General features: G+C 22.0%; 4 protein-coding genes across 4 annotated transcripts; all 4 read right to left on the reverse strand.

The window, feature by feature from the left end:
- Nucleotides 1-4,299: 4,299 nt before the first annotated feature.
- LOC128959331 (transmembrane protease serine 2-like) lies at nucleotides 4,300-5,076 on the reverse strand. Its single transcript, XM_054305272.1, has 3 exons — nucleotides 4,802-5,076; nucleotides 4,378-4,731; nucleotides 4,300-4,330 (listed from the first exon to the last, which is right to left on the reverse strand). The coding sequence occupies exons 1-3, from the start codon at nucleotides 5,053-5,055 to the stop codon at nucleotides 4,300-4,302; spliced, it is 639 nt and encodes a 212-aa protein (XP_054161247.1). The 5' UTR covers nucleotides 5,056-5,076.
- A 1,432-nt stretch (nucleotides 5,077-6,508) lies between these two features.
- Nucleotides 6,509-7,607, reverse strand: LOC128959332 (plasma kallikrein-like). Its single transcript, XM_054305273.1, has 3 exons — nucleotides 7,333-7,607; nucleotides 6,770-7,241; nucleotides 6,509-6,682 (listed from the first exon to the last, which is right to left on the reverse strand). Exons 1-3 carry the CDS (start codon nucleotides 7,584-7,586, stop codon nucleotides 6,509-6,511), a joined length of 900 nt encoding a protein of 299 aa, XP_054161248.1. The 5' UTR covers nucleotides 7,587-7,607.
- A 1,433-nt stretch (nucleotides 7,608-9,040) lies between these two features.
- LOC128959333 (plasma kallikrein-like) lies at nucleotides 9,041-10,086 on the reverse strand. The gene is made up of 3 exons (XM_054305274.1): nucleotides 9,863-10,086; nucleotides 9,300-9,771; nucleotides 9,041-9,214 (listed from the first exon to the last, which is right to left on the reverse strand). Exons 1-3 carry the CDS (start codon nucleotides 9,970-9,972, stop codon nucleotides 9,041-9,043), a joined length of 756 nt encoding a protein of 251 aa, XP_054161249.1. The 5' UTR covers nucleotides 9,973-10,086.
- Nucleotides 10,087-11,561: 1,475 nt separating this feature from the next.
- Nucleotides 11,562-12,674, reverse strand: LOC128959334 (plasma kallikrein-like). The gene is made up of 3 exons (XM_054305275.1): nucleotides 12,388-12,674; nucleotides 11,823-12,291; nucleotides 11,562-11,735 (listed from the first exon to the last, which is right to left on the reverse strand). The coding sequence occupies exons 1-3, from the start codon at nucleotides 12,672-12,674 to the stop codon at nucleotides 11,562-11,564; spliced, it is 930 nt and encodes a 309-aa protein (XP_054161250.1).
- Between the last annotated feature and the right edge of the window lie 399 nt (nucleotides 12,675-13,073).

The raw sequence follows: 13,073 nt of genomic DNA on the forward strand, positions 1-13,073 counted from the left end.
ATAATTATATTGAGTATACCGTATAAAACTTAATATTTGCTAAAATATGATACAATAAATATAATGTAATCAAATTCAACAAAAAATATATACAAATTTATTTCTAAATAACTTATTAGATAAATGTCTATTATTTTATAATGTAATTTAAAAATAAAACACATACACATACACATACACATACACATACACATACACATACACATACACATACACATACACATACACATACACATACACATACACATACACATACACATACACATACACATACACATACACATACACATACACATACACATACACATACACATACACATACACATACACATACACATACACATACACATACACATACACATACACATACACATACACATACACATACACATACACATACACATACACATACACATACACATACACATACACATACACATACACATACACATACACATACACATACACATACACATACACATACACATACACATACACATACACATACACATACACATACACATACACATACACATACACATACACATACACATACACATACACATACACATACACATACACATACACATACACATACACATACACATACACATACACATACACATACACATACACATACACATACACATACACATACACATACACATACACATACACATACACATACACATACACATACACATACACATACACATACACATACACATACACATACACATACACATACACATACACATACACATACACATACACATACACATACATATACACATACACATACACATACACATACACATACACTTGAAACACAATGTTATAAATCCCGTATAACTTGTTGTTGTTGTTTGTATTAAGACATCTGTAAAAATAATACATTTATTTTGTTTGCTTTAGAAAATAAAATTAATTTATTGGTCACACAAACAAACAAACAAAACAATAATCATATGTTTCAGTTGTTTAGTGTTAATGATATTATACATCAATTAAAAAAAAAAAATTAATTAAAACAATTTTTTTGGTTGCCGTAAAATTAATCAATTTAATTGTTAATAAATAATATAAACGGATTATTGTTAATTCATAGACTTTTTTTAAATTAATACAAAAATACAGTAATAATAATACTATTATTAAAATTAGGTAATACTATGTAATGGATTAATATATATTTAATATATATTTAATACCAAACAAACAGACAAAAAAATAAACGGAAAAATCATCGGATAATTGTTTTTTGTAGGAAAAGACTCATTTGGGGCGCAAAATGTTTAATAATAATAATATAAGTATTTATATTATATGTTTGTTATGATTGTTATATTATATTTTTCTATCATTAATAAAATTGTTATATAAATATATATTTTTCATAATAACAGTATAGTATATATACAGTATATAACTTATATATGATAGTAATGGATAATCTGTTATAATTAGACATATAGCTTACCGATAGCTTGATTTTGTTTCGGATAGAAAATGGGCTGATCCAGATAATTCAATATTAATCATACCGACAAGCATGCTCATTTTTAGCGAAGCTCCAATGTCCATTTTGTTAAATTTTTCCCGAAACGTATCCGAATAACTCAATTCAAGACTATTGTCGGGCGTATCGGTGCTTATGATGGCATTGGACGGTATGGATCTTTTAAATAAATTAATTTTCCGAAACTGGTCGTTACGGGCGTCATAGTATTCACCGATATTTGCCGCCCGACTCAGCGATGAAACAGTTATTGTGTCAATTGGTAATAATGTTTTCTAATATTTTTTATTTWAAAAAAAAAAAATATTAATAACAAATTAATATAAAATCTAATATAAATAATAAAGTATTAATAATCAATTTTTTTGTTTTTCTTTTATTAATTTAATAATAGTTATACTATTTATTACTATATTTAATTTATTATCACATATATAAATTTATGTAATTTGTATATATATACATTATATTGATATGTATATATCATACATATTTTATACATATATATAATTATTTTTATTAATACTATTATTAATTTATTAATTACTTTTATTAAAATTTAATTTTCATATATATATATACAATATATAATAATATGCATATACATTATATATATTGAATATATATATGTATATAAATCAATATATTTTATAAATATATGAAAATTAAATTTTAATAAAAGCTGTATATATTAATACTGTATAGTTATAATTATAAATTAAACAAATTAAATATTTATTTTAAGAGATTAAGAGATCTATATGGATATAATACTTTTTTAATGTTAAAAGCGTTATATATTAATATAAAACTTTAATTATATAAGTTTATAAACATTTTTTTGTTATTATTATTAATTTTGTATAAATAAATAAAATATATTAAAATAATTTATAAAGTTTAAACAAAATATTAGTTTAAATTAATCATATTAATGAATAATTGTCTATTATAAAATCTAATAATATAAATTATTTATTTATATTATCTATTTATTAAATACAAACTGTAAATAGTAAATAAATATATATTATTTAATTATTTTTAGTTTATAATTTTTTCTAAAAATTTATATATAATTAAATTTATATTATTATAAAATACTTACTTGATTTGATGTATTAAATATTGCAATAATAAAATAAATTATTATACAATATATTGTTAATTGTTTGCACATATTTACAGTGTTTTTAGTTAATATATTATAGTAAAGATAATTATTGTTTTTTTAAATAACTATAAGACTAATATATATATTATTCAATAAAATCAAAAATATATTTAAAACAATTTTATAGAAATTATTTTTTTTCTAATTGTAAGCCAAAACGTAAAACATACTAAAATTATTTTTACATTCAGTAATTGTTTTTCAATAACTTATTTTTTTAAAATATAACATCTTTTTAAATATAGCTTAAATAAATAACTATTAAACGTGATAATTTTTTATAACATAATTTTAATTATTAAACATCATATAATATTTATTTTTAAAAAACATTTTCTACTATACAATAAATTTTGTTTAAATTTTAAAATATTTTAAAACTATAAAATATCTAATTTGTTTTAATAAAAAATATATGTAATCCAAAAAATTAATAAATAAACTAAAAATGATTTATATTAATATACATTATATCTATGCAAAATATTATAGATTATTACTATATTTGTTTTTGTATAAAAATAATTATAATAATGAAAATAAAATCTACTAATCTTTAATTTATATGTTTTTATTAGTAAGTAAATGATGTGAAATAAAATAATAATAATAAATATTTTACTTTAAAATTTTTTTGCAATTTATTATTTAATAATAAATATAGAATAATTAAGCACCAAAACAATTGTTTAGTAAATTTGATTATTAAACATAATATAATTTTTATGAAAATAATTTTTTTAGTCCCATAAAAAATAACAAAATATTTTAAAATATAACTTTAATATAATGTAAAATAATAGATAAATTATTTTTTTTTCAAAATATTTTTTTTTGTTTTTATGCATTTTTTGTGTTCAATTTGTTTTTTTTTTAAATAAAAGTATTTTATATATCTATGCAAAATATTATAGATTATTACTATATTTGTTAATTTAATTTGTTTTTGTATAAAAATATTTTTCACTAACTTTTAGTAATACTTTTTTAAATAAAAAAAAGTTTTTAGTTAACTAATTTTTAATTCATATGTTTTTTTATTATTAAGTAAATAATGTGAAATAAAATTTTTTTTTTATCATTAATTGTAAAAAACATACACACAATTACTATTTATTATTATTATATACAAATACAAAATGTTTTAATATCAAAAAAAAAAACTTTTTTAACTATTTTAATTTTAATTTATTTAAATTATTTATCTATTATATTATACTAACAATTAATTAATTATAGGTTTTGTTTTCTAATACAAAATTAAACTAAACTAATAATAATTATTATTATTATTAATAAACTTTATTTCGATATGTTTTCGATAATCCAATCCAAAACTGCCGACACTTTGACAAATGCCATCCAAACCCTATGATTGGGACTACAGATATCATTGCCAGTGTAGGCCCATATATTAACACCTATTAGGACAGCCCTACCGTTGACATACTGTAGTAGTGGACCACCGGAATCGCCCTATTGTTTGCAAAAAAAATGATTACAATATTTTATAATCTATTAATACTGTAATTAGTTTTTGATTAATATATATATATTTATTACAAAACAAAGATGTGCTCCACCGGGATATGGATATTGATAGGTATTAATAATGTTTGGATCGGTTAGGTTTTGAGCTGATATCCTAACCAAACCAGTTTGAAGTCTATCTGTATTGACATACGTATCATTGATACGACCGAAACCTACAATTAATGCCAACTCATATTCAGTGACCATATGATCGATAGGCGGCAAACAAATACTGTTTAACTGCCGATAGGCGTAACCATTATCTCCAACATTGAAAACCATTGGTGTCTTCACACGTATGAGCGCCACATCATAGGGATTACGAGGAGTTCTCTCGAACTTCGGGTGTAGAATGACTTCTTCGACTCCATAATCTGTTCCCAGTTTTGACTTATCTATAGTTCCCGCGAATACCTTATAGTACTCAATACCCGCGAGATTACTGTAACAATGGGCCGCCGATAGTATCCAGTGCTGGTTGAGTATAGATCCCGTACACCCACCACTTTATTAAATAGATAGTCATATATATATATGATTTAATTTTTATATAACCACACAAAAAAACTATTTACTTTTGACCATCAGTTCCGCCCCATTTCGATAGTCTGACCCAAATCTCAATGTAGACAACGTATGGATACTCTCCCGGCTGGACATCCCTGCCGTTGACAACATTGGACATCAAATCATTACTTTTATGCCATTCAAAGCACTGGTCGTTCAACAGATGCGACTGACGACCGATACCGCACTGATTGGTGTCCGTTATGTTCGGGTAATCACCGATTTCTAGGCCAACAACGACAACAACAACATCGGTAGTCATTATAAAAGCTAATGAAACCAAATAATAATAATAACTAATAAACATATTTTTGTTTATAAATTTAATTTTGTATATATAAGTATTCATTGCATAAAATATTAATATTAATAATAATAATAAACTAAAATCATTACTAAAATTTAATTATTCTATTAAAACAATTAAGTTTTAAATTACAATAAAAAAAATATTATTAATATATAAAATAAATGTATTTCTTAACTTAAATAATAACATGATATCATATTTTATTAGTATTATTATTAAACATATTAATGATATTTAATATTATTTTATCTAATTTTATAATAAAATATAAAGTAAATTGTTTTAAATAATTTTTATTTTTTACATTAGAAAGTAAATTATTATTTTCTAAATAAAATTTGCGTTAAAAACTATTTTATAATAAAAAAAATTAATGAATATTTATTTTAAATTTTTTTTTGCAATTAATTATTTAATAATAATTATAGGATAATTATGCACCAAAATAATTGTTTAGTAAATTTAATTATTAAACATAATATAATATTTATTAAAAAAATAACATTTTCTAATATACAATAAATTTTGCTTAAATTTTAAAATATTTCTATTAATAATAATTACTATTATTTTAAATATTTTAAAATTATAATCTAATTTGTTTTAATAAAAAATTATACGTAATCAAAAAATAAAAATAATAAATAATATAAAATTGATTTATATTAATATAATAAGTGAATTTATTTCATATATACCTTAATATTTATTAGTGAATAAATATTTTTTAAAAAAAAACAATTGATTGAAAACTAATTTTTATGGGTATAAGTTTTTTTAGTCAAATATTTTAAAACATAGTCACATGTGTAGAAAAAAATATCAAATAAAACTTTAATTTAATGTAAAATAGTAGGTAAATTAGATTTTTTTTTCAAAATATTTTTTTTGTTTTTATGCATTTTTTGTGTTCAATTTGTTTTTTTTAAATAAAAGTATTTTATATATCTATGCAAAATATTATAGATTATTACTATATTTGTTAATTTAAATTTTTTGTATAAAAATAATAATAATATTGAAAATAAAATTTATAAAAAGAAAGTCTACTAATTTCTAATATTTTTCATTAACTTTTATTAATACTTTTTTAAATAATAAAAAAAGTTTTAAGTAAACTATTTTTTAATTTATATGTTTTTATTATTAAGTAAATAATGTGAAATAAAATTTTTTTTTATCATTAATTGTATAAAAAACATACACACAATTACTATTTATTATTATTATATACAAATACAAAATGTTTTAATATCAAAAAAAAAACTTTTTTAACTATTTTAATTTTAATTTATTTAAATTATTTATCTATTATATTATACTAACAATTAATTAATTATAGGTTTTGTTTTCTAATACAAAATTAAACTAAACTAATAATAATTATTATTATTATTAATAAACTTTATTTCGATATGTTTTCGATAATCCAATCCAAAACTGCCGACACTTTGACAAATGCTGTCCAAACCCGATGATTGGGACTACAGATGTTTTCGCCAATGTCTCCCCAAATACTGACTCCTATTAGGACAGCCCTACCGTTGACATACTGTAGTAGTGGACCACCGGAATCGCCCTATTGTTTGCAAAAAAAAAATGATTACAATATTTTATAATCTATTAATACTGTAATTATTTTTTGAATTATATATATATTTATTACAAAACAAATATGTGCTCCACCGGGATATGGATATTGATAGGCATTAATAATGTTTGGATCGGTTAGGTTTTGAGTTGATATCCTAACCAATCCAGTTTGAAGCCTATTTGTAGAGACATACGTATCATTGATACGACCGAAACCTACAATTAATGCCAACTCATATTCAGTGACCATATGATCGATAGGCGGCAAACAGATACTGTTTAACTGTCGATAGGCGTAACCATTATCTCCAACATTGAAAACCATTGGTGTCTTCACACGTATGAGCGCCACATCATAGGGATTACGAGGAGTTCTCTCGAACTTCGGGTGTAGAATGACTTCTTCGACTCCATAATCTGTTCCCAGTTTTGACTTATCTATAGTTCCCGCGAATACCTTATAGTAGTCAATACCCGCGAGATTACTGTAACAATGGGCCGCCGATAGTATCCAGTGCTGGTTGAGTATAGATCCCGTACACTCACTACTTTATTAAATAGATAGTCATATATTGATATATATATAAAAAAATTGATGATTTAATTTTTATATAACCACACAAAAAAACTATTTACTTTTGACCATCAGTTCCGCCCCATTTCGATAGTCTGACCCAAATCTCAATGTAGACAACGTATGGATACTCTCCCGGCTGGACATCCCTGCCGTTGACAACATTGGACATCAAATCATTACTTTTATGCCATTCAAAGCACTGGTCGTTCAACAGATGCGACTGACGACCGATACCGCACTGATTGGTGTCCGTTATGTTCGGGTAATCACCGATTTCTAGGCCAACAACGACAACAACAACATCGGTAGTCATTATAAAAGCTAATGAAACCAAATAATAATAATAACTAATAAACATATTTTTGTTTATAAATTTAATTTTGTATATATAAGTATTCATTGCATAAAATATTAATATTAATAATAATAATAAACTAAAATCATTACTAAAATTTAATTATTCTATTAAAACAATTAAGTTTTAAATTACAATTAAAAAAATATTATTAATATATAAAATAAATGTATTTCTTAACTTAAATAATAACATGATATCATATTTTATTAGTATTATTATTAAACATATTAATGATATTTAATATTATTTTATCTAATTTTATAATAAAATATAAAGTAAATTGTTTTAAATAATTTTTATTTTTTACATTAGAAAGTAAATTATTATTTTCTAAATAAAATTTGCGTTAAAAAACTATTTTATAATAAAAAAAATTAATGAATATTTATTTTAAATTTTTTTTGCAATTAATTATTTAATAATAATTATAGGATAATTATGCACCAAAATAATTGTTTAGTAAATTCAATTATTAAACATAATATAATATTTATTAAAAAAATAACATTTTCTAATATACAATAAATTTTGCTTAAATTTTAAAATATTTCTATTAATAATAATAACTATTATTTTAAATATTTTAAAATTATAATCTAATTTGTTTTAATAAAAAATTATACGTAATCAAAAAATAAAAATAATAAATAATATAAAATTGATTTATATTAATATAATAAGTGAATTTATTTCATATATACCTTAATATTTATTAGTGAATAAATATTTTTTAAAAAAAAACAATTGATTGAAAACTAATTTTTATGGGTATAAGTTTTTTTAGTCAAATATTTTAAAACATAGTCACATGTGTAGAAAAAAAATATCAAATAAAACTTTAATTTAATGTAAAATAGTAGGTAAATTAGATTTTTTTTTCAAAATATTTTTTTTGTTTTTATGCATTTTTTGTGTTCAATTTGTTTTTTTTAAATAAAAGTATTTTATATATCTATGCAAACTATTATAGATTATTACTATATTTGTTAATTTAAATTTTTTGTATAAAAATAATAATAATATTGAAAATAAAATTTATAAAAAGAAAGTCTACTAATTTCTAATATTTTTCATTAACTTTTATTAATACTTTTTTAAATAATAAAAAAAGTTTTAAGTAAACTATTTTTTAATTTATATGTTTTTATTATTAAGTAAATAATGTGAAATAAAAATTTTTTTTATCATTAATTGTATAAAAAACATACACACAATTACTATTTATTATTATTATATACAAATACAAAATGTTTTAATATCAAAAAAAAAACTTTTTTAACTATTTTAATTTTAATTTATTTAAATTATTTATCTATTATATTATACTAACAATTAATTAATTATAGGTTTTGTTTTCTAATACAAAATTAAACTAAACTAATAATAATTATTATTATTATTAATAAACTTTATTTCGATATGTTTTCGATAATCCAATCCAAAACTGCCGACACTTTGACAAATGCTGTCCAAACCCGATGATTGGGACTACAGATGTTTTCGCCAATGTCTCCCCAAATACTGACTCCTATTAGGACAGCCCTACCGTTGACATACTGTAGTAGTGGACCACCGGAATCGCCCTATTGTTTGCAAAAAAAATGATTACAATATTTTATAATCTATTAATACTGTAATTAGTTTTTGAATTATATATATATTTATTACAAAACAAATATGTGCTCCACCGGGATATGGATATTGATAGGCATTAATAATGTTTGGATCGGTTAGGTTTTGAGCTGATATCCTAACCAAACCAGTTTGAAGCTTATTTGTAGAGACATACGTATCATTGATACGACCGAAACCCACAATTAATGCCAACTCATATTCAGTGACCATATGATCGATAGGCGGCAAACAAATACTGTTTAACTGCCGATAGGCGTAACCATTATCTCCAACATTGAAAACCATTGGTGTCTTCACACGTATGAGCGCCACATCATAGGGATTACGAGGAGTTCTCTCGAACTTCGGGTGTAGAATGACTTCTTCGACTCCATAATCTGTTCCCAGTTTTGACTTATCTATAGTTCCCGCGAATACCTTATAGTACTCAATACCCGCGAGATTACTGTAACAATGGGCCGCCGATAGTATCCAGTGCTGGTTGAGTATAGATCCCGTACACTCACTACTTTATTAAATAGATAGTCATATATTGATATATATATAAAAAAATTGATGATTTAATTTTTATATAACCACACAAAAAAACTATTTACTTTTGACCATCAGTTCCGCCCCATTTCGATAGTCTGACCCAAATCTCAATGTAGACAACGTATGGATACTCTCCCGGCTGGACATCCCTGCCGTTGACAACATTGGACATCAAATCATTACTTTTATGCCATTCAAAGCACTGGTCGTTCAACAGATGCGACTGACGACCGATACCGCACTGATTGGTGTCCGTTATGTTCGGGTAATCACCGATTTCTAGGCCAACAACAACAACATCGGTAGTCAATATAAAAGCTAATGAAACCAAATAATTATAATTATAACTAATAAACATTTTTTTGTTTATATATTTAATTTTGTATTTATAACAATTCATTACATAAAATATTATTAATAATAATAATTATAAACTAAAATCATTACTAAAACTTAATTTTTCTATTAAAACAATTAAGTTTTAAATTACAATTTAAAAAAAATTATTAATAAACTAAATGTATTTCTTAACTTAAATTATTAAATGATCATATTTTATTAGTATTATTAAACCTATTAATGATATTTAATATTATTTTATCTAATTTTATAATAAAATATAAAGTAAATTGTTTTAAATAATTTTTATTTTTTACATTAGAAAGTAAATTATTATTTTCTAAATAAAATTTGCGTTAAAAAACTATTTTATAATAAAAAAAATTAATGAATATTTATTTTAAATTTTTTTTGCAATTAATTATTTAATAATAATTATAGGATAATTATGCACCAAAATAATTGTTTAGTAAATTCAATTATTAAACATAATATAATATTTATTAAAAAAATAACATTTTCTAATATACAATAAATTTTGCTTAAATTTTAAAATATTTCTATTAATAATAATAACTATTATTTTAAATATTTTAAAATTATAATCTAATTTGTTTTAATAAAAAATTATACGTAATCAAAAAATAAAAATAATAAATAATATAAAATTGATTTATATTAATATAATAAGTGAATTTATTTCATATATACCTTAATATTTATTAGTGAATAAATATTTTTTTTAAAAAAAACAATTGATTGAAAACTAATTTTTATGGGTATAAGTTTTTTTAGTCAAATATTTTAAAACATAGTCACATGTGTAGAAAAAAAATATCAAATAAAACTTTAATTTAATGTAAAATAGTAGGTAAATTAGATTTTTTTTCAAAATATTTTTTTTTGTTTTTATGCATTTTTTGTGTTCAATTTGTTTTTTTTAAATAAAAGTATTTTATATATCTATGCAAACTATTATAGATTATTACTATATTTGTTAATTTAAATTTTTTGTATAAAAATAATAATAATATTGAAAATAAAATTTATAAAAAGAAAGTCTACTAATTTCTAATATTTTTCATTAACTTTTATTAATACTTTTTTAAATAATAAAAAAAGTTTTAAGTAAACTATTTTTTAATTTATATGTTTTTATTATTAAGTAAATAATGTAAAATAAAATTTTTTTTTTATCATTAATTGTAAAAAAAAACATACACACAATTACTATTTATTATTATTATATACAAATACAAAATGTTTTAATATCAAAAAAAAAACTTTTTTAACTATTTTAATTTTAATTTATTTAAATTATTTATCTATTATATTATACTAACAATTAATTAATTATAGGTTTTGTTTTCTAATACAAAATTAAACTAAACTAATAATAATTATTATTATTATTAATAAACTTTATTTCGATATGTTTTCGATAATCCAATCCAAAACTGCCGACACTTTGACAAATGCTGTCCAAACCCGATGATTGGGACTACAGATGTTTTCGCCAGTGTCTCCCCAAATACTGACTCCTATTAGGACAGCCCTACCGTTGACATACTGTAGTAGTGGACCACCGGAATCGCCCTATTGTTTGCAAAAAAAATGATTACAATATTTTATAATCTATTAATACTGTAATTAGTTTTTGATTAATATATATATATTTATTACAAAACAAAGATGTGCTCCACCGGGATATGGATATTGATAGGCATTAATAATGTTTGGATCGGTTAGGTTTTGAGCTGATATCCTAACCAAACCAGTTTGAAGTCTATCTGTATTAACATACGTATCATTGATACGACCGAAACCTACAATTAATGCCAACTCATATTCAGTGACCATATGATCGATAGGCGGCAAACAAATACTGTTTAACTGTCGATAGGCGTAACCATTATCTCCATCATTGAAAACCATTGGTGTCTTCACACGTATGAGCGCCACATCATAGGGATTACGAGGAGTTCTCTCGAACTTCGGGTGTAGAATGACTTCTTCGACTCCATAATCTGTTCCCAGTTTTGACTTATCTATAGTTCCCGCGAATACCTTATAGTAGTCAATACCCGCGAGATTACTGTAACAATGGGCCGATAGTATCCAGTGCTGGTTGAGTATAGATCCCGTACACGCACTACTTTATTAAATAGATAGACATATATATATATAATTATATGTATATATATATATATGATTTAATTTTTATATAACCACACAAAAAACTATTTACTTTTGACTATCAATTCCGCCCCATTTCGATAGTCTGACCCAAATCTCAATGTAGACAACGTATGGATACTCTCCCGGCTGGACATCCCTGCCGTTGACAACATTGGACATCAAATCATTACTTTTATGCCATTCAAAGCACTGGTCGTTCAACAGATGCGACTGACGACCGATACCACACTGATTGGTGTCCGTTATGTTCGGGTAATCACCGATTTCTAGGCCAACAACAACATCGGTAGTCAATATAAAAGCTAATGAAACCAAATAATTATAACTAATAAACATATTTTTATTTAGAAATTTAATTTTGTATTTATAACTATTCATTACATAAAATAATAATAATAATAATAATAATAATAATAATAATAAACTAAAATCATTACTAAAACTTAATTTTTCTATTAAAGCAATTAAGTTTTAAATTACAATTTTAAAAAAATTATTAATAAACTAAATGTATTTCTTAACTTAAATTATAAAAATGATATCATATTTTATTAGTATTATTAAACCTATTAATGATATTTAATATTATTTTATCTAATTTTATAATATAAAGTAAATTGTTTTAAATAATTTTTCTTTTAATATTAAAAAAGTAAATTATTATTTTATAAATAAAATTTTCGTTAAAAATAACTACTAAAAAAAACTAAAAATTAATGAATATTTTACTTTATA

This window comes from Oppia nitens, unplaced genomic scaffold (genome assembly GCF_028296485.1).
Source record: "Oppia nitens isolate AA-2021 unplaced genomic scaffold, nextdenovo-longstitch-racon4-pilon3 scaffold45_pilon_pilon_pilon, whole genome shotgun sequence".
NCBI lineage: Eukaryota > Metazoa > Arthropoda > Arachnida > Sarcoptiformes > Oppiidae > Oppia > Oppia nitens.

Coding starts and splice junctions, on each gene's coding strand:
- LOC128959331 (XM_054305272.1), bottom strand. CDS start 5,055: ATGACTACCGATGTTGTTGTTGTCGTTGTTGGCCTAGAAATCGGTGAT. Junction 4,732..4,801: donor GGCGGAACTGATGGTCAAAA/GTAAATAGTTTT, acceptor TATTTAATAAAG/TGGTGGGTGTACGGGATCTA. Junction 4,331..4,377: donor TTCGGTCGTATCAATGATAC/GTATGTCAATAC, acceptor TTAGGATATCAG/CTCAAAACCTAACCGATCCA.
- LOC128959332 (XM_054305273.1), bottom strand. CDS start 7,586: ATGACTACCGATGTTGTTGTTGTCGTTGTTGGCCTAGAAATCGGTGAT. Junction 7,242..7,332: donor GGCGGAACTGATGGTCAAAA/GTAAATAGTTTT, acceptor TTAATAAAGTAG/TGAGTGTACGGGATCTATAC. Junction 6,683..6,769: donor GTGGAGCACATATTTGTTTT/GTAATAAATATA, acceptor TGCAAACAATAG/GGCGATTCCGGTGGTCCACT.
- LOC128959333 (XM_054305274.1), bottom strand. CDS start 9,972: ATGTCCAATGTTGTCAACGGCAGGGATGTCCAGCCGGGAGAGTATCCA. Junction 9,772..9,862: donor GGCGGAACTGATGGTCAAAA/GTAAATAGTTTT, acceptor TTAATAAAGTAG/TGAGTGTACGGGATCTATAC. Junction 9,215..9,299: donor GTGGAGCACATATTTGTTTT/GTAATAAATATA, acceptor TGCAAACAATAG/GGCGATTCCGGTGGTCCACT.
- LOC128959334 (XM_054305275.1), bottom strand. CDS start 12,674: ATGTTTATTAGTTATAATTATTTGGTTTCATTAGCTTTTATATTGACT. Junction 12,292..12,387: donor GGCGGAATTGATAGTCAAAA/GTAAATAGTTTT, acceptor TTAATAAAGTAG/TGCGTGTACGGGATCTATAC. Junction 11,736..11,822: donor GTGGAGCACATCTTTGTTTT/GTAATAAATATA, acceptor TGCAAACAATAG/GGCGATTCCGGTGGTCCACT.